The sequence below is a fragment of the Syngnathus acus genome, chromosome 2, assembly GCF_901709675.1.
Source record: "Syngnathus acus chromosome 2, fSynAcu1.2, whole genome shotgun sequence".
In the NCBI taxonomy this organism is placed as follows: Eukaryota; Metazoa; Chordata; class Actinopteri; order Syngnathiformes; family Syngnathidae; genus Syngnathus; species Syngnathus acus.
This window is the reverse complement of record NC_051088.1, coordinates 78722-100121: the sequence shown is the minus strand read 5'-3', so window position 1 is coordinate 100121 and position 21400 is coordinate 78722. Positions and strand designations below refer to the sequence as shown.

The following is a 21400-nucleotide window of genomic DNA, read 5'->3' as shown; positions in this document are numbered from 1 at the left end:
AATTTGATCGATGGATTTAATGATTTAGAGTGCACAGATGGTTTGATAACATTATTGCTTATATAATAGTTATTTGATATATAATTTATATATCGTTATATGGGCCTGTGGAATATTTTTAAGTGCAAAAGCCGTCAGCGGCGCGCACGCATTGTTGACAAAGGACGATTGATGGATTTAATGAATTGGAGTGACGCAGATGGTTTCGCGCTGCTGTCGTCACTTGAAATTCAAATTACAGTAATCCCTTGCTACATTGCGGTTCGTTTATCGCGGTTTCATTTTTTTTTTTTTGAAATTTTTTTTTTGAAATTTTTTGAAAAAAAAAAAAACACATATAAGTCGCTCCTGAGTATAAGTCGCCCCCCCACCCAAACTATGAAAAAAACCGCGACTTATAGTCCGAAAATTACGGTACTGTAGTTCAGGGGTCACCAACTCCGGTCCTCAAGGGCGCCAATCCAGCCTGTTTTAGGTGCAGCCCTGCAACAACACACCTGATTCAAATGATCAGCTCATCAGCAAGCTCTATTAAGGCTGATAGCGATCCTGATTATTTGAATCAGGTGTGTTGCAGGGGGGATACATCTAAAACAGGCTGGATGGTGCCCTTGAGGACCGGAGTTGGTGACCCCTGCTGTAGTTCATCACACTGGGATCTTGTGCCATCTTTGCTTAAACAGCACATTTTTCAGTGGCAAACAAAGGCTATACAAAAAATGAAAAGATAAGTAGATACATTTGCAAGTAGTGAATTGCTAAAAGTCAATAAGCATTGTAAAAGTAAAGAGAGAACTGACAAAGTTGCGCTATAATGTGAATGATGTGTTTGCCTAGCATTTAAATTTGGTTAGCTTGAGTGGATGTACTGCACACCGTCTACTTTGGTTGAAATTTAAAACTGATTTGAAACCAAGGCCTTACCAAAACAAAGGGAGTGCAGACGGTTTAATGCTTACGCCACATTCAGACCAAATGTGAAATATCGTAATGTGTTGTTTGCTTCATGTGTTTTAACGAGGAGGTGACTTCACTGCGGGTTGCTTTAACAAGACAAGCAGAGGGGCACTCATCTTTCGGGGGGAAAAACAGTTACACATTTTCAGTCAATCTGATGACCGACGATGATTGAGCTGGCTGTAAAAAGGTATCTTGGTTTTAAAATTTTAAACAATTAGATCTACTAACAAGATATTCCGACTTCTTTGCTCTGAATCATAATTTTGTATCGGTCTGTAAAGGAAGGTGGCTGTGTTGTATACCTCTCTGCAGAGCTAAACGATTTTGGGGGGTTTATACGAGAATCTTGTTTTTTTTTTCTGCCCTCCCATCGTCCTCAAATATAATAGCAAATTTGGTCCTTGGAGTCGTTTCACCCCAGGAACATTTACCTTATGAAAATTGTTTACAGAATTTTTTGTGAAAGACACTTTGTTTGTTGAATACATAAATAAGCCGATGAAAATCATTGAGCTGACCTCTCTATCACCACCATCAGGTCAAATCTTTATATCCATCCATCCATCCATCCATCCATCCATCAGAATTCAGCACCCCTGAATCCCACAAGCCACCCTTTTCCAACCCTCACTGGGAACGAATCCGACTTACTGCCGGAAATGCGGACCAAACTCTTGTCTTCTTCCACTTATCCGGGGTCGGGTCGTGGGGGCAGCAGCTTTAGGAGGAACTCCTAGACTTCCCTCTCCCCAGCCACTTCGTCCAGCTCATCCCGGGGGATCCCAAGACGTTCCCAGGCCAGGTGACAGACATAGTCTCTCCAGCGTGTCCTGCGTCGTCCACGGGGTCTCCTGCCGGTGGGCCATGCCCGTAACACCTCCCCAGGGAGACGTCCAGGAGGCACCCTGATGAGATACCCGAGCCACCTCATCTGGCTCCTCTCAACGTGGAAGAGCAGCGGCTCTACTCCGAGTCCCTCCCGGATGACTGAGCTTCTCACCCTATCTCTAAGCGAGAGCCCGGACACCCTAGGGAGAAAACTCGCTCCAGTGAGAGCTGGAGATCACGACTTGAAGAAGCCAACAGCACCACGTCGTCTGCAAAAAGCAGAGATACAATGCTGAGGTCCCCAAACCGGACACCCTCAACGCCTCGGCTTCTGTCCATAAAAGTTATGAACAGAATCTGTGACAAAGGGCAGCCTTGGCGGAGTCCAACCCTCACTGGGAACTAATCCAACTTCCTGCCGGAAATGCGGACCAAACTCTGGCATCGATGATACAGGGACCGAACAGCCCTTATCAGTTGGCTCGGCATCCCGTACTCCCGAAGCACCCTCCACAGAACTCCTTCTCCAAGACCACAAGACACATGTGGACTGGTTGAGCGAACTCCCACGCCCCCTCAAGGATCTTACCGAGGGTATAGAGCTGGTCCACTGTTCCACGGCCAGGACGAAAACCACACTGCTCCTCCTGGTTTGACCTCCCGACGGACCCTCCTCTCCAGCACCCCTGAATAGACCTTACCAGAGAGGCTGAGGAGTGTGATTCCTCTGTAGTTGGAACACACCCTCCGGTCCCCTTCTTAAAGAGGGGAACCACCACCCCAGTCTGCCAATCCAGAGGCACCGTCCCCGATGTCCACACAGTGCTATAGAGGCGCGTCAGCCGCACAACATCTCGAGCCTTTAAGAACTCCGGGCGGATCTCATCCACCCCTGGGGCCTTGCCCTCGAGGAGTTTTTTAACTGCCTCAGTGACTTCGACCCCAGAGATTGGAGAGTCCACCTTATTCTCCATAAGGGGTCTTTTCAGCCGTGCTTTGTCTGGCCCCTCACCTCGGACCCTTTTGCCATGGGTGACCCTACCAGGGGCATGAAGCCCCAGACAACATGGCTCCTAGTATCATTGGGACACGCAAACCCCCTCCACCACGATATGGTGACGACTCACGGAGGGGCAAATCTTTATATTAGAATTAATTTGATTTAATACAAATCTTGTCAAATTTATTTCTCAACTGTCTGGTTTTGGTGATGATGGAATATGACCTATGCCTATGTTTTATTTTTTTTATCTAATTTTTTAATTATATTCATGGTAAGTTACTGTAACATATTATTCACCCCTCTTCTTTCATTATCCGGGCTTGGGACGCTCTGGTTTATTCTGTCTCACCTTCCCTAACATTCTAACCTTCCTTTTGAGCAGTTCCTCAGACACGGCATAAGATGTGAAAAAAATATCACATGTAATGTTATGCCCATGCAGTCCTTCAGCCATATCAAGCACAACCCTTGTGGCTGGGGTTTTATTCAGGTGCTTTGCTGGCAAATTGTGCATGTACACCTGCATATTTCAGGCAAAGCTAGAGTGTGCATGACATGCTGCCCATATTTTGAACCCATATTTGGCTGGTTTACTAGGCAAATATTGTCGAAAGGAAAGTGCCCACAAAACGCATCTAAGCACTATAAACAGGGGTACATGCAGCCTCCACTTGTCCCACATATCCCTTATTGCTGCAAGTTCGTCACATTCTCGTCGGCCCTGCCTTGTTCGTTTGTCATCAAATCATATGACATGGGATAAAACATGGAATGTCTTCAGAGACATGGAGGCTGGAAGTATTGCTCTTCGATTCTATCCAAAGGCTTGATGTTGCTTCACCTTTTGATTTGTAAACCGAAGTCAAATTCCTTGTTTGGCACGCTCAAACATGGCGAATAAAAACTCTTGAATCTTGAATCTGTAAACCCCTGTCAAAATTAGCAAGCCAATGTAGGCTTCCAAGTCAACTAAATCCAAGTGTTTCCAACTGTCCCCAAACACTCGCTTCCCCTCTAAATTTGGCATCCCAAAAACAATATTTCTGTTGATGGTGTCACGGAGAGCTCGAATGATGACTTGATGTCGTCAACATGGCTGGCTGTATATCTGGTGGGTCCTAGAACCCTTTTGATAACGTTGGGAGCACTAAGTCTACCCTGCTGATTCAGAGGGAAACGGACCATATTATCTTTCCATTTCTGGAAGAGATAGTGTCTGCTGGTGTTTGAGGGACAACAGGAGGGGCAACACTCTCATTCATATCAGATGAGGATTCCTCAAAATCAGGATCCTCCTCAAGACAATCCTGTCTCAGAGACACTTGCTCTTTGTCACTTTCCCCGTCAAAGAGCCTGTTCATAACCTCTTTGACAGTAAACATTTTTCTAGACGACATTTTCAGAGACAGGCAGATAGCAGTATACTCAATGAGGAATGATTTACGTAGATAGAGGACTGCAGCGAATGCTTTTATATGTTTGCACCTCCCTGATTTTGCATGAACCACCAATGTGCCGTATTGGCCCGAATATAAGACGATGTTTTTTGCATTGAAATAAGACTGAAAAAGTGGGGGTCGTCTTATATTCGGGGTCTAGACATTATACCCATTTTCACGTGTGCGCAGCGGTAAGTTAAAGGTTGCTGGTATCGACTGAGTATGTTGCTGTTATCGCGTGCGTCTTTGACACAAAGTGAGTATATACATTTCATTGTTACTACTGTCCACTGTTGTGCCGTTTGTCCGATCGCGGTTTGCTTCGTGTGCGCGCCGTTTGATTGACAGCTCCGGCGCGCTCATAATCGATTGAGTCATGTTGCTGTGATCGTGTGCGTCTTTGACACAAAGTGAGTATATACATTGCATTGTTACGACTGTCCACTGTTGTGCCGTTTGTCCGATCGCGGTTTGCTTCGTGTGCGCGCCATTTGATTGACAGCTCCGGCGCGCTCCTTTAAGTTTGCCTCGCATCTTACGAGTAGCCGTTACGCAGCTGCACGGCGACTAACGGTCGCCAGCAAATGTATTTTGTTGTCTCGATCGATGACTTATGTTTGGTGTGTTGCCGAGAGTATTTCATTTATGGTTATTTATTATTATTATTTGCCAATAATTCAGTAAAGCAATCAAAACTGAACCACGTCTTCCTTCCTGTGTTCTGACCGACACCCGGGGGTGAAAAGAGCATATCCATCTGAGCCAACCCCCTATACAGTCCTCAGGCTCCCCAACAATAGCGGTAGCAGTTTGCATTATTTTATTGCAATGTTTTTCCTTATTCAGATTTGTTTCAAGACTAGTTAGACTTCACTTTGATGGTTAATGCAGTTATTGCAATTTTGTTGTTTTATCACAGTAGATTGGTTTATTTACATTTCAAAAACCAGAAGCCATTCATTTACAAATGTGATTGCACTTTAGTTACCATATTTAAATGTTCAGATATTAAGATGTGATAGACAGTTTTTGCATGATTTCAATGAGGCAAAATAACATGCTTTTTCTCTCGAATATATTGTTATAAATTCATTTGTTTCAATCATTTGTTTCAGATGTAATTATTTTCTGTACAAAAATTTAATTTGGTGTTCAAAAAGTCTTTTTTCAAACTTGAGTCTTGAAAAAGAGGGGGTCATCTTATAATCGGGGTTGTCTTATATTCGGGCCAATACGGTACTAGTGGAGTACCCTGCCCTCCACAGTGCGTAAAATATCAACTCTTCTTTGGCAAACATGAGTACGGTAGGACACGCACCCACGCACACACACACTTTCATGCCCATGGTGCGGGAAATCTCACTGAAAGAGAGGTTTTAACAGCTAAAACATCTTGGGGTCAAATTTACCCCAGAGGACGAACAATACGTGCTTATGTGTTTAGTACTTTGAAAAAATATCATCATAAAAAAAATTATCCTTAATCAGTTGTTCCCATTAATTAAGAAAAGCTATGAAACGTGAACCAAAAAAATTAAAGTCAACTACTAATTTTTAAATGATGAACATTGAATGGGGTCAAATTGACCCATAGGACGATAGGAGGGTTTATGGGGTCTCATCCCTCACACTCACCAATCAACAACATGCTACTGTGGACATTACACAGTGCCGTAAAAAACAGCGTTCCGTCATATTAGAATCATAATGCAAAAAAAAAAAAAAGACGAGGCGAGATTAGAAATTGGCATGACGAGATTTAAGTAGTCTTGCCAAGATTATCATGCTGAGATAAAAAAAAAAGTGAACACGCCAAGATAAAATGCCATTGTGACGAAATTTCTAGTTATCATGAAGAGATTAACTTCTGGATGGCTTTGAGGAAATTCTGGTGCAACATTGGACATCTCAGGAAGGAGAAGCAGTGCACTGTTAACACTGTACAGTGCCGACTGGGTGCTGCTGACCTCGACACGAGACGCCGTGAGTCGGTGGGGAGATTAATTCAAAGACCTCAATTCCACTGACACGCCTCTCATTGTGGAAGCAGAGCCGGGGGACTCTGAGGTGGGCTCACCCATCTCTGGGGTTGAAGTTATCAAGGTAGTTAAAAATATCCTCAGTGGCGGATAGAGGTCGTACAGAGCGGGCGCACTCCTGTGGCCGTAACCGCCTCTGTATGGAAGAAGGGCGTATGCCCGGAGTTCTTCAAGGCTCTAAATGTTGCGGGGCTGTCCTGGCTGACGCGCCTCTACAGCATCGCTTGGACATTGGACAAGGTGTATGCCCGAGTCCGCGATGGCTTTTGATGAGGACTTTGGTGTCTGTCGCGTACTCACAGCCACCTCCTCTAAATTCACTTCATCGTTTTGCTGTACTGCACTCATGACAAGCAATAATTTGCTCGATTGTTAGCCGCTTGAAAGCTTCCGTTTCTTCATATTCCAAAACTCCAATTGCCACTCACTATGCTTGAGCCGGTGGCGGCTTTTGAAGCGGACTTCCGTGTCTGGCCCTTACTCACAACCATTTTCTAGATTACGAAGAGCAATGGTTTGCTCAGTTGTAAGCCACTTGAAAGCCGATCGCTTACGTTTCGCCATTTTCTCTCACTTTCTGACTGCTGGGATAGGCTCCTTTATAAACTCTACAACAACATTCTCCATTGTTTTTCTATGTGGGCTGGGCTTATACAGTTTACGTCACCTCTCTATGAGCCAGCAAGAGCAACTCTGCCATCAAGTGGTCGGAGTTAACCACTACAATGTTCTATAGACTTGATTTTAAGTGGAGAGGTGGTTGGGAGTCTTATCTACCCATCAATAAAAAAAAGAGTTGACGAGAATACTTGTCGACAGGATCCTGCGTCATTAATGTCAATGACGAGTATTCTTGTTGCTGGCATACAAAGAGTTAGTCGGCTCCAAGAAAAGGCTGCCACTAACAATGGCATCATAAAAGGAAACCAGTAAGTACGACAAGATAATGTAATGAGTTTGGGCCGCATTTCCAGCAGTAAGTCAAATTCGTTTCCAATGAGGGTTGGACGCTGCCAAGGCTGCCCTTTGTCACGATTCTGTTCATAACTTTTGCAGACAGAATTTTTAGGCGTAGCAAAAACATTGAGGGTCTGGATTGGCGGCCTCAGGATTGCATCTCTGCGGTTTGCAGATGATCTGGTACTGTTGGTGTCACGAACGGAGTGGTGGAAATGGAGCAGGGCGACCAAGTGCAGCTTGGACCAGGGTTTATTGCAGGAACTCAAAACACAGACTTGGTAGACTGACATAACTTACTGGCAAAATCAACAACAGGAACCGAACAGAGACGTGCGACAAAACAGACAGGGTGGCCTTCCATGACAGCAGCAAATGCATGCAGGCAATGCTCCGACAGGGAGTGACACACAAACAGAACTTAAATACAACACAGGTAACAAGAGGCAGGTGAGTATGATTACACTAATCACGGGCACACAGGAAGGGAGGGGCGAGCACACAGACACACAGAGACGATGACAATCTACACACATAACCAAACTGGGGACGAGACATGACAGAACCCCCCCCACAAGGGACGGCTCCCGACGTCCCAAAAACCCAACCCCCCACGGTGGCACGCGGGGGGGCAGCGCACAAGTCCAGACGACCCTGCTGGTCTCTGAAATAGCCTGAACCGCGCACGACGGCGACTTGGGGCACAGAACCGCACTCGGGCGGCGACTTGGGGCACAGAACCGCACTCGGGCGGCGACTTGGGGCACAGAACTGCACTCTGCGGCATCCAGGGGCCCAGGGCCACACTCGCGGCACGCACTGGGGACCTGAACCGCAATCAGCAGCAACTTGGGGGACAGAACTGCACGCAGCGGCGGTCAGGGGCCCAGGGCCACAATCGCGGCACACACTGGGGGCCTGACGCGCAATCGGCAGCAACTTGGGGAACAGAACTGCGCTCAGCGGCGTTCAGGGGCCCAGGGCCACACCCGCGGCACACACTGGGGGCCTGACGCGCAATCGGCAGCAACTAGGGGAACAGAACTGCCCTCGGACGGCAACTCGGGGAAACAGAACCGCAAACGGCGGCAACTCAGGGACAAAACCGCAAACGGCGGCAACTCAGGGACAGAACCGCGCTCGGGCGGCGACGAGGGGAACCGAACCGCGCTCGGGCGGCTACTCACACAAAACCCGCACTCGGGCGGCTACTCACACAAACGCGCACTCGGGCGGCTACTCACACAAACCCGCACTCGGGCGGCTACTCACACAAACCCGCACTCGGGCGGCTACTCACACAAACCCCCACTCGGGCGGCTACTCACACAAACCCCCACTCGGGCGGCTAAAAAAAAAAGTCCTCGCCGCAATCAGCGGCACTCGAAAGTCCGGACCGCGATCAGCGGCATTCGTAAGGCAGCAGCAAGAGCCACCACGCGCCGCAGCAGTGGGAGTGGGGCCAGGGATGATCGCGGGTCCGGCGCAGGCGGCTTGAAGTCGGGCGACGTCAAAGGGCCATGCGACGCTGGGGTGGAGCCCGATGGCGACCGCGAGTCTGATGACGCCGGGAGGCACTCCGATGACGGCCGCGGGTCCGGCGTCGCGGCAGTGGAGTCCGATCGCGGCCGCGAAGCTGCTGTCGCCAGAAGCACTCCGATGGCGACCGCGAGCCTGATGACGCCGGGAGGCACTCCGATGGCGGCCGCGGGTCCGGCGTCGCGGCAGCGAAGTCTGATGGCGACAGCGGAGCCGATCGCGCTGGAACCCGCTCGGACGATGGACGTGGATCGGGCGTCGCAGTGGGAGCTGGTGGTGGAGGGATGTCCAAGCGCTGGTCGCTGTAGTGGTCGGAGCATTCTGTCACGAACGGAGTGTGGAAGATGGAGCAGGGCGACCAAGTGCAGCTTGGGTTTATTGCAGGAACTCAAAACACAGACTTGGTAGACTGACATAACTTACTGGCAAAATCAACAACAGGAACCGAACAGAGACGTGCGACAAAACAGACAGGGTGGCCTTCCATGACAGCAGCAAATGCATGCAGGCAATGCTCCGACAGGGAGTGACACACAAACAGAACTTAAATACAACACAGGTAACAAGAGGCAGGTGAGTATAATTACACTAATCACGGGCACACAGGGAGGGGTGAGCACACAGACACACAGAGACGATGACAATCTACACACATAACCAAACTGGGGACGAGACATGACAGTTGGCTTCTTCAAGCCGTGATCTCCAACTCTCTCTGGAGCGGATCGCAGCAGAGTGTGAAGCGGTCGGGATAAAAATCAGCACTTCCAAATTGAGACCATGAACCTCTGTTGGAAAAGGGTGGCATGGGGGATGAGATCCTGCCCCAATTAGAGGAGTTCAAGAATCTTGGGGACTTGTTCACGAGCAACGGCAGGATGGACCGTGAGATCGACAGTCGGATCAGCGCAGTGTCTGCTGCTGTGATGCGGATTCTGTACTGGTCCATTGTGGTAAAAAGGGATTTACCGATCAATCTAAGTTCCTGCCTCACCTATGGTCACGAGCTATGGGTCATGAGCGAAAGATACACGATCCTGGATACAAGCGGCGCAGATGAGTTTCCTACCCAGTGTTCAGGCTATCCCTTAGAGATAGGGTAAGAAGCTTGGGCATCCGTAAGGGACTCGGGGTCGGGCAGCTGCTCATCCATGTTGAGAGGAGCCAGATAAGGTAGCTCGGGCATCTCATTAGGATGCTTCCTGGATGGATGGATGGATGGATGGATGGATGGATGGATGGATGGATGGATGGATGGATGGATGGATGGATGGTGGACGGACGGACAGCCGGGCGGGCGGCTAATAATAATAATAAAGATTTTTTTCAGGTTCCTGTGAGGATCTTTCTATTTGAAACAGTATTTAGGTCACAAGGTTCACTGTTTCTGTATTTTAGTTAATAATTACTTTAATTATAATTACTTTTAACTATGTATTACTTTTAATTATGTATTATGATTGTGCTTCATGAAAAAGTACTGGGCACCGAAGTTCAAAACAGAAGTTGTCTTTTCAATGTCAGATAACAATATTATGTATATTTCCGTGCTCTGACACAAAAGAAGCATCCAGCAGCACGATTATCTTATTATATGTGTGTTCTACATAGTGTTGCTGTTTGTAATAAAGTTAAATAACAACAAGACTGTAATTAATAATAATTAATTGTTATTATTATTATTATGCTTACAATCTTTTTAAAAGCTGCTTGTTTACTAAACACAAAATCTAATCAGAAAGTTCAGGGCCTTGCATGGCAGCATTCTCACAATGGTGGAATATCTTAATTTCGTTGTGTACCAGTTGTACAATGACAATAAAAGCATTCTTCTTCTAATGCTGGGCCCTAAGGTAGCAGCCACGACTAAGAGGTCGATGTAAAAAAATATTAATAATATCATCTATTTGTTTTGCTTTTATTTACACTATTTTGCACCACAGAGTACTGGGTTTTGAGAGCTACACATTAATAAGTCTCAACATTATTTGCATTAAATTTAGCTGTTGTGACAGTTGGTCCTTCACGTTGCTATACTTATTTTATTTGGTTACATAGCGTTGGTCCTTTATTTGGTCACACAAGGTTGGGAGCACCCTTTTTTTCTAAATAAGCTTGAGTTACTCAGTTACACATTCTCAGAATGTTTATCCTTCCATGTCTTCTGCATCCAGCCTTGCTCGCTACTGTTACTTTGAAATTTTGTATATACTAGAGTTATACCTTGCCTCTCGTATCCTGTCTGCTTCTGGGTCCAAATACCGCATCAATTGTGACATCAGCTTTGCCCAAGGACTATGCTGTTTTTGCTATTTGTTAAATAGATTGCATTACATCACATTAGATTTCAAAACCCACACATGAAAATGAAAAATGTAAAAAGAAGCGGATTGAAGAATGAACTTTCTGATTCCATATTAACCTTTTCCATTTAAATAACACAATCAGCAACTTCCATTATGATTTCTACACTTATACATTAACCATTGCTAATAGGAACAAAAGATTCAATTAATACTATGGTCTGAAGTTTAGGCCATGTCGCTAAACTTTCATTCAGCAACGGTTTCTGTTTGAAGCAGTCTGGTTATAGATTTGAATGTTTTTCATGTTTTGATGTCATTTCCCGTCATGTTTGTGTTACTGCACATGTGAAAAGCTTCATTTAAATAAAATCACAAATCGAATCAAAATCACAAAGTCTCTTCCACAGACCACAACAATATTGTATTCGCTCATTGCTATTTCACAACACACGTTGTGTTCAGGTGTTTGTGTTTTTTAACTATATTTGGCTGCAGTATGTGCTTGTTCATGCGCATGCGTGAGATACGTTTTGGATGCCAATTGGCTGTCGATGCAATGCCAAAATTTCACTTCAGTCCACCCACGCGGGAGGCATGGACAAAGGAGCAAAATTTCCGCTTTGAACGCTTCAATCACCCTGCCGGTCATATAACCGCAATGACTACAGTATATTTGAGATAAGTGAACGGTAGGGGCCTCGGCGAAAGGTCAATCATTTCTCCAATTGGGAGGGTATTCTCACTATCTTGTCTACCAGAATATCCTGACTTTGTGGAAAGCGTTGATTCAGACGTGGCTGAGATCACGGAACTGGAGAGCCCTGACACACCGGAGGCAGGGCTGGAGAACCGCCCATGACCGTGGCCATTACAACAGTCCGCCAACAAAGAATAGGATGACAATGGGCTCACTTCGTCATAGGTTGCATTGCAGGAAGTGTTGCCGTTGATGAATGGTGGGCCTGTGGAAGCAATATATTTTTTAATTAAATCCACAAGCATGTGCGTATGTATGTGATTGTGTGTGTGTGTGCATGTGTGTGAGTGTGTGTGTGTTCACTAGGGCTTTGCGATATGCCCAAAACTTCCTATCTCTATATTTTTGCTAGATATCTTGATAATAATAGGAAGAAGTGTGTGTGTGTGTGTGTGTGTGTTCATTTGGGCTGTACGATATGGCCAAAACGTCCTATCTCTATATTTTTGCTAGATATCTTGATAATAATAATAAGAAGTGTGTGTGTGTGTGCGTGTGAGTGTGTGTGCGAGTGTGTGTGTGCGTGCGTGTGTGTTGTGCATGTTTGTGCACGCTTGTGTTAACTGCATTATGTGTAATGATTTATCCAATTTGAAAAAAAAAAAATTACCCCTAGATTCCTATACAACATGTTGCATTGTATGACTTTTTATTATCGACAAAAACATACCGAGAGTCAAGGAAGACGCAACTTGACAAAAGCCACATGAAAGTTGATGCTCTTGGCCATTCACGTGAATACACAGGCGAGGACGAGCAGCTTGTATATTTTCCCAACAAGCGCTGCTGTTTCATCCATGGGCAATGGGGAAATCAAAAATATGTTCATGTTGTGGTGGACATTAGGACAATGCCTCTCACCCAAGCAGGCATGCAGTTGGGGGAGTGTTTAATTTTTTTGGCACAATATTGTCCTCGCTATTATTCACTTGTTGGCAGTTTTGGAAGAAAGACGTGTTTTCACAGTCAACCGGGTGTGCTTCTTCTTTTTGCCACAACATAATGTTCTGAAGCTCAATACATGTATACCGTGTATATTTTACAATTTTCCGCAAATATTAAGTACAGTTGAACCCCGGAAGTTGACCGCCTCGGTAGTTGACATGTTCGTTTTTTGCCGCAGAATTTCCGGAAATCTTTGTCTCGGTTGTCGGATAAAGCTTCAGAAACTAAGATAAGTTGGCATTGTTGTTTAGCTGGTTTTAAACCATTGACACACACGAATGCAGTCGTGCGTGGCACACTTCCAGAAAGCTCCCCCCGCAAGAATGCAAGATCACGGGGGTTCACGCTGAGAGTTGAGCTCACGTAATAACAACCAGGTAAAAACAGCTATTGTACATAGTAGCTGGAAAGCTGCACCGGCGAGCCCACAAGATCACAGGGGTTCAAGTTGAAGAGTTAAGTTCACGCGATAACAACCATTCAAAAAGAGAGCTAAAGTATGTTATATTAAGGAAGCTGGACAGCGGATCTTTTTCAGCGCAATCTTTAATGCGGGGCCTTTTAAGTAATGAACATATTAGTGAGATGCAACTCAGCTCAACCTCCATACTGGACAATGACACGGTAGGTATTGTAAGAGAAGCGAATAGTAGGGGCCTTGGTGAAAGGTCAATCGTTTTTCTGCATCACACTGTATTTGTAAACAATAGCTATTCTTTTGTTCACATTGATTCGTATTGGGACATTATTTCCAAGACTTTGGCTCTTTTACCTTGGTAAGTATGTTTTGTGTTTGAGTAGTGTTATTTTGTCATGATTAATTTATTTTCAGCTCATAATTTTCTTTTAAATGTCCGACATGTCATGCGCCACATACGGAACGCTACGGCTTCGCTTGTCAATGCTTCTTTTAGTAGAAATTAGCGTCAAGATCCAGGGTTCTACTGTATGCTGCGGCTCTGCATGGCTCTGCTCCCCGACCCTGCATCCTCTACAAGATGACCATCATTGGCTGACTTATTTTTTCATTTTTTTTCCATGTCAAATTTGAAAGGAGCAATGTGGTTAGCTGGACTGAGCTAAACATGCAACTCAAGTGTGGCAATGTCACATGACTGATATTGGCCTAATTTCGATGTTAATATCTTTAATGTTCATATCTTGATTTTGATACGATTACTAGGGGTGGGGGTGGCTCGGTCAGCACGTCCGCCTCACAGTTACGAGGGTGTGGGTTCGATTCCACCTCCTCTGTGGAGTTTGCATGTTCTCCCCGTGCCCGCGTGGTTTTTCTCCGGGCATTCCCGGTTTCTTTCCACATCCCAAAAACATGCTTGGTAGGCCGATTGAGCACTCCAAATTGCCCCTCGGTGTGAGTGCGGATGGTTGTTCGTCTCTGTGTGCCCTGGGATTGGATGGCAACCGGTTCAGGGTGTCCCCCGCCTACTGCCCGATGACTGCTGGGATAGGCTCCAGCACATCCGCGACCCCAGTGGGGACAAGCGGTATAGAAAATGATGGATGGAACTAGAGGTGGGCATTGTCCCGGTCTTTCCAGTCCCCATTAGAGCCTCGCCCAGTCGGTCCGAGTCAGCCGAATGCCATAGAGAACGGACTTACCAGTACTTCATCACAGCCAGATGCTGCACACTTAACATGCAGCCAAATAAACAACAAGTAAAATAAAACAGAGGTGTATACCTTTTGGTCCCACAGACTGCAGTGATGCATCTCGTATTGTTTTTGTACGACCGATCACCACGCTACGCGTGCGTTTCTTTTGTTGTTGTTATTTGGCTGTGTCTGCTTGCGTTGTGCCTGCTTGTGACGTAGAAATTATGGTCTAAATGCCAATTGGCTCTCACCAACGAGGGGCAGGCTGGGCCCACATGGGTCAAGGACACAAAACTCAAGGATGGAGGACGATGACCGCCTCTGACAAAATATTGCCCAGCCCTAGTTTACAATATCATAGAATTACTGTACGTGTGTACTCACAGTTTGAGTGTGTGTCGTCTTCCTCATCCATCTTCTGCACACAAACAGAAGACATATTTAATGTAATTGATTGTTAATTAATAGTGCAGTATTTTTAGTAGCACTTTTTGTAATAGTTGCAGGTGTGACTTGTATGTAGTCAAATTAGAGTTCAGACTTGCAACCAAGATTCCCATTCCCCAATGAATCGATGTGTCTGCCTCGCATTAGAGTTACAATCATGAGAGCTGGAGTTGTTTACATTGGAGCTGGCCACACATCTACAAAACATAATTGTACTAAATTATTGAGCGATTCAATTGATATAGTTAATGACATCATTTTAGATTCAAAATCCCTCAAATGCTTTTTATATTTTATGTTTGAATGTTATTTTCAATCAATTTTAATTCATTTTTCGCTCGTATACATCGCTGGCGCCGCATATATACATCAAGCACGCAATCGAGATAATAACAGCGATGAGGAAGAGTAGACGAGACAGCGGAATGCAGTGTCTTCTGTGGGAACAATTGGGATTTTGCAAGAAAGGATATCGACTTGACAAGACATTTTCCGTGGATAGCCTTTGCAAATGCCCAATGAAATATAACGGGAACACAACATTTGTTGAGGCATCTCAACAGTTGTTGTGCCAATATATAGTTCCCCTGCAGGAGCGGACACAAATTGAGTGACAGAGGTGCAACATTACTTGTTGTCATTTAAAGACACGGACATACATTTGTGTTTCCTGATTTCCAGTTTTATGTTTTTTTTTAAAGAGTGCTTGCATTGAATGATCAGTAGCTGCGTAGAGAAGCAAAGGAACTGTACACACGTTCACAGTTTACTCAAGGTGCCTCCACCACTCATACAGTCGTACATCTCAAATATCCATAGAAATACTCATTTAATGCACCAAACAGCAAAAATTTGTCAGTAAATGAGCACATTGGAAGTTTTGTAATGTATTTGACCCACCAAAATCAGAACAGGTGGTTAGCCGATTATTTTTTTTACAGCGATAACTACGTGGGCACAACAGTTTGTAGATAATTGAAAATTGACTACAATTTTTTGGAGTTGACTATAGCCCATAGTGGTAGCACTACAACGAAAAATAAGTTCATAGATGTCTTCAGGACTAGACTCTCATTAAATCTACAAACGTTTTACAAGATAGGATCATGTGGGTAATGTTCAAGCTACTTTTAAAGTCAAACCTACACAGAATTTTTAAGTAAATAAAAAATGGACACCTTCCTGTTGGGTGTAATATATAGCTGCGAGGGGCTTTTAGTAGGTCTCGAGCTAGTAAATGTATTGATATTTTTCAAAGAGCTAGGAGGAATTTACATCCGGGGCTGCTTTTTTAAACTTTTGTTGGGTGCTTCATTGAACCATAAAAAAAATATCACACAATAACTAATAAAACATTGATGATTAAGCCAACCCCTTGTGTGTGCGCAAAGTTTTAAAAGTTTTGGTGCACGTTTAGACAATCAAAGTAAGTGCTATTTACTTGGGAACCACGGCAACAGCGCTTCGCAAAATGTTTGTGTTTTAACATAGGCCTGTTCTAAAGAAGAAAAATACCTTATTGTAAATAAAGTACATGACAGTGAGTGTTGAGCCAACTGTAACATGGATGAGTGTCTAATTATGTTGTGTGTTTGTGTGGGAAAGTGTGGGCAGATTTACTCTTTACCATTTGCACATACAGGACTAAAGAACAATGTACTTCTTTTCTAGCTGAGAGAAGATGAATAAAGATATAGTAGAACTAATACAATGGGGTGACCAGACGTCCTCTTTTTCCCGGACATGTCCTACTGTTGAGCCCTATATTTTAAATATATTTTCACCATTGCTAAGACCATAAAAATTTGCGTTTTTTGTTTTGAGTTTTTTAGCAAACAATGTGTTCCCACGACAACAGTAGTGGACAAAATAAAAAGCTTTGGTTGGATTTGTTCCATCGTGAACATCTTTAGATGCTTTAGCATCTACAGTTTCGAGTAGAGAAACCCAGACTCTCCTCGCCCCAGCCATTTTGTCCAGTTCGTCCTGAGGGATGCCAAAACGCTCTCAGGCCAGCCGAGAGACATAGTCTCTCCTATGTGTCCTGGGTTAGGGTTAATCCTAACCCTTCCTCCTGGGACTTCCACTGGGGAGGCATCAAGGCAGCATCTTAATCAGATGCACGAGTTAACTCATCTGGGTTGACAAACTGGGATGGTGGTCCAACTCCAGAGTAATCACACTCCTCTGCCTCCCTGATAAGGTCTATTCAGGAGTGCTGAAGAGGAGGGTTCATTAGGCGGTCGAATTTCAGATTCATTGTGTGGAGGGTGCAGGATCAGGGCGCTGTAGCTCAGTGGTACAGTGTTTGTCTCCCAACTTGCAGGTTATGGGTTCAATCCTCATTCCATTTCCATGGTGACCATGTCCAAGTGTCCTTGAACAAGACACTTAACCCTGAATTTGGCACCTGGAAGCGCCCTGCATGGCAACAGCCACCCGCTGGTAGAATATCTTAAATTCATTGTGTATCGGTTGTACAATGACAATAAAGTCATCCTATTCTACCAAACCTACAGATCACTGAGTAAGTCAGATTATTTTCCGGTGTAGGGTTGGACTCCGCCAAGGTTGCCCTTTGTTTATAAATTCAATTGACAAAATTTCTCGATGCAGCCTAGGCATTGGGGGTCTGGTTTGGTGACATCAGTTTCGCATCTCTGCTATTTGTATATGGTGGTGCTTTTTTTTTACCATCACTTAATGTCATTTTTTTTGCCCTTTTCTGTAAGCCAAGATTAAACCTCCAAGTAAGATAACCTGTTACTGTCTTTGATACAAATGTACTTTTTTTTGGTTTATTTCTTTTATTTTTCTTATTTGTTGGCTTCTTTAGCCATGATCTCAAACCCTCATTGGGGCAGCTCTCAGCAGAGTTTGAAGTGGTTGGGATGAAAATCAGCATCTCGAAATGGGCTGTACTTGTATAGCACTTTTCTACCTGCGTCACACAGGTTCCTCATTCACCTACTGATGACATACTACCATCTACCCCAGACATGGGCAAACTACGGCGTTTAATCCGGCCCGCCAAACCTGAATAAATTGTATTATCAATTTTTTTGGTCATTTTCCCTGCAATTACTATGTTTCCCCAATAGATGGGGAAGCACCCGCCTGCGCATTTACTCCCGGAAGTGCGTGTACGTACTAAGTAGTACGGACCCGGCGCACTCCGCGCTCTATTTCCATCAGTGCCGAATTTCGAGTGTGGGCTGTGAGGTCAGCATTCTCGTAATTCGCGCGCTGAACTTTCAGATACAGTTTTACGCTAATGCCACCCACAAACCTTCCCCTGGAATCCTTCCATTAAAATGAGTGGCCCGAGGAAAAGAAAGGTGGACACTGAGTGCCGAGTGTTTAAAAAAAGAGTGGACAATTTGGCTCGACCTACGTGTGTGAGCAGACGTTCAACCACATGAACGTCAACAAAGCCCGTCACAGATCTAGATTAACGGACCGACACCTCGGCTCTATCCTAAGAATTACCACAAACATTTTTACTCCAGACCATGATGCACTTGCAAAAACGGGAGACCAACAATACTATTGATTTCTTTATTACTTTATTTAGATGTATTCTTTCACTGATTCTTCAAGATGACGTATTTGGTCAGAATGTTTGCCATTTGATGTGATTTCGCCTCATTAGATAAACATATTTCATAAATCTGACCTGCAGGTGCTGAAGTGATGGAAACTATTACTCATAATAACAGTGTCGTATATAATCAGAATCACTGATAGTAGTTTTTTGGTGAAATATTTTTTTAATGCTGTTAATAAATGCATTTGTTTTCATAAAGCTTTTTTTGAATATCCATGCTTTACTACCTATTAAAAGTACAAACCTTTTATGCAATGACCTTTACATGTCATTTCTATTACTTCACGCAAACACTACATCCATCTGCTCCTGGTTCGGCCCCCCGATCTAAATTTAGAACCAAATTCGGCCCGCCAGTCAAAAAGTTTGCCCACCCCTAATCTACCCTCACGAGCTGTGGGTCCCAAGGGATGTTGTCCACCTGAAGAAAGTCCTATCAACCCTTTTTGGTCTGTGTTTCGTCCACAGAATGTCCGAGCTCTCCCAAAGAGGTAGGGTGAGAAGCTCGGTCATCCGAGAGGGACTCAGTCGAGCCGCTGCTCCTCCGTGTTGAGAGGAGCCCGGGGCACTGTCCCCGATGGCCACATGATGTTGTAGAGGTGTGTCAACCAGATCAGCCCCACAACATCCAAAGCCTTTCAGTAACCTTGCTACTCAGGAGCTTTTTAAACACCTCTGTGATTTCAAACTCAGAGATAGGAGAGCCCACCTCAGAGTCTCCAGGCTGTGCTTCCTCAAGAAGGCGTGATGATGGAATTGAGGTCTACTCCCCACCGACCCACAATGTCCCCAGTCTGGGTCAGCAGCACCACGTTTCCACTCTACAGTGTTAATGGTATACGGCATAGGATGGTGTACCAGCATTTCCTCAAAGCCGTCCAGAACTCATTTTACATGGCTTCACCACGTTTTTGTCTCAGTAACCGCCAAAGCTGCCTTTTGTTTGTCCATGCAGCACCTGTCAGCTGTCTCCGGAGCCCCACAGACCAAAAAGGGTTGATAGGACTTTCTTCAAGTGGACAACATCCCTTACCGCTGGTGTACACCAGCAGGTTCTGGGATTGCTGCCACGAACGGTACCAGCCACCTTACGGGCCACAACTCCGATCAGGAGCATCAACAATGGAACATGATCCACTTAGACACCCACTTCTCTCAGATTGTGGGTAAAGTTCTGCCGGAGGTGTGCGTTGAAACGCTTTCTGAAAGGAGGGTTTGTCAGACATTCCCAGCAAACTCTAACAATACGTTTGGGTCTGCCAGGTCGGACTGGCATCTTCTCCCACCATCGGAGCCAGCACAACACCAGGTGTGCTGATCAGTTGACAGCTCCGCCCCTCTCTTCCCTCTCTTCACCCAATTGTACAAAATATGCGACCGCAAATCTGATGACACAACTACAAAGTCGGACATTGAACTGTGGCCTCGGGTGTCCTCGTACCAAGTGCTCATATAGATACACTTATTTTTTAACATAATGTAACGGACAGTCCATGACGAGCAAAGTCCCAAAACAAAACACTAACTGGGCTCTGATCAAGGCGGCCATTCCTCCCAATCACGCCCTTCTGGGTCTCACTGTCATTTACCACATGAGCATTAAAGTCAGCCGGCAGATTGGTGGAGTCTCCAGGAGGGGCACTCTACAGCACTTCTTCTAAGGACTTCAAAAAGGGCGGGTACTCTAAACTGCTATTTGGTGCATAGTCACAAAGGACTATGAAGAGGAAGGCTACCCTCATGTCCACAGGGGTGAACCTCACAAGGGTAAACCCCAGTGTACAGGCGTCAACCCATGGGGTAATAAGTATGCCCACAACTGCACTGTGCCTCTCAAACAGTGGCAACTCCAGAGTGAAAGAGAGTCCAACCCCTCTCGAGATGACTGGTACAAGAACCTAAGGTATGTGTGGGGCAAGTCTGACTATGTCTAGTCAGAACACCTCTGCCTCGCACACCAGATTGGACTTCTTCCTGGCCAGAGAGATGACATTCCACATCCCAAGAGCCAATTTATGTAACCAGGGATGATGATGATTTGATGAGTTTGCCTACCTTGATGTGTGTGCAGTTTCATGAGTTTTCGTGCAGGTTGAGACCATCAAACTTAGCGTTGTTTTTGTAAACCCTGCGTTGCCATGGCAACAGCATTTTACGAGCTGATTTTTCATCATTTCCGTCCGACCGCACAAACCTCCGGTTTTCCACATAGAACGCCGCAGAGACGATCTACATTTCTACATTTTTCTTTGGATTATTTTATAGTATGTATTCTATCTGCCCTCTCTGCATCCATTGCTGCCTGGTCATCCTGGAAGGGGGATCCTCCCATCTATGGTCCCTTCTCAAGGTTTCTCATGCTTCCCCCAGTAGGGATTTTTGAGTTTTCCTTGCCCTCCTGGGTTTAAGATCAGGGGATGTTTGAGAATAATTGTAAATTTTTTGTATATGTGAAACCCTTTGAGACTTGCCTGTGATTTATCCATCCATCCATCTTCTTCCGCTTATCCGGGGTCGGGTCGCGGGGGCAGCAGCTTCAGGAGGGACTCCCAGACTTCCCTCTCCCCAGCCACTTCATCCAGCTCATCCCGGGGGATCCCAAGGCGTTCCTAGGCCAGCTGAGAGACGTAGTCTCTCCAGCGTGTCCTGGGTCGTCCCCGGGGTCTCCTACCGGTGGGACATGCCCGGAACACCTCCCCAGGGAGGCTCCAGGAGGCATCTTGATGAGATGCCCGAACCACCTCATCTGGCTCCTCTCAACGTGGAGGAGTAGCGACTCTACTCCGAGTCTCTCCCGGATGACCGAGCTTCTCACCCTATCTCTAAGGGAGAGCCCGGACATCCTGCGGAGAAAACTCATTTCGGCCGCTTGTATCCGGGATCTCGTTCTTTCGGTCACGACCCATAGCTCGTGATCATAGGTGAGGGTAGGAGCGTAAATCGACCGGTAAATTGAGAG

General features: G+C 45.5%; 1 protein-coding gene across 3 annotated transcripts in view; it reads right to left on the bottom strand.

The window, feature by feature from the left end:
• Positions 1–21400, bottom strand: part of LOC119135227 (SRSF protein kinase 3-like) — a 67599-nt gene that overhangs the window by 6530 nt on the left and 39669 nt on the right. For 2 of the 3 annotated variants that reach the window (XM_037272688.1, XM_037272707.1), the window contains 2 exons: positions 14772–14805; positions 11827–12033 (listed from right to left, as the gene is read on the bottom strand). In XM_037272688.1, coding sequence (XP_037128583.1) covers positions 11827–12033; positions 14772–14805 — 241 coding nt within the window. The remainder of the gene's footprint in view (positions 1–11826; positions 12034–14771; positions 14806–21400) is intronic. The other variant, XM_037272697.1, reaches the window with a different exon arrangement.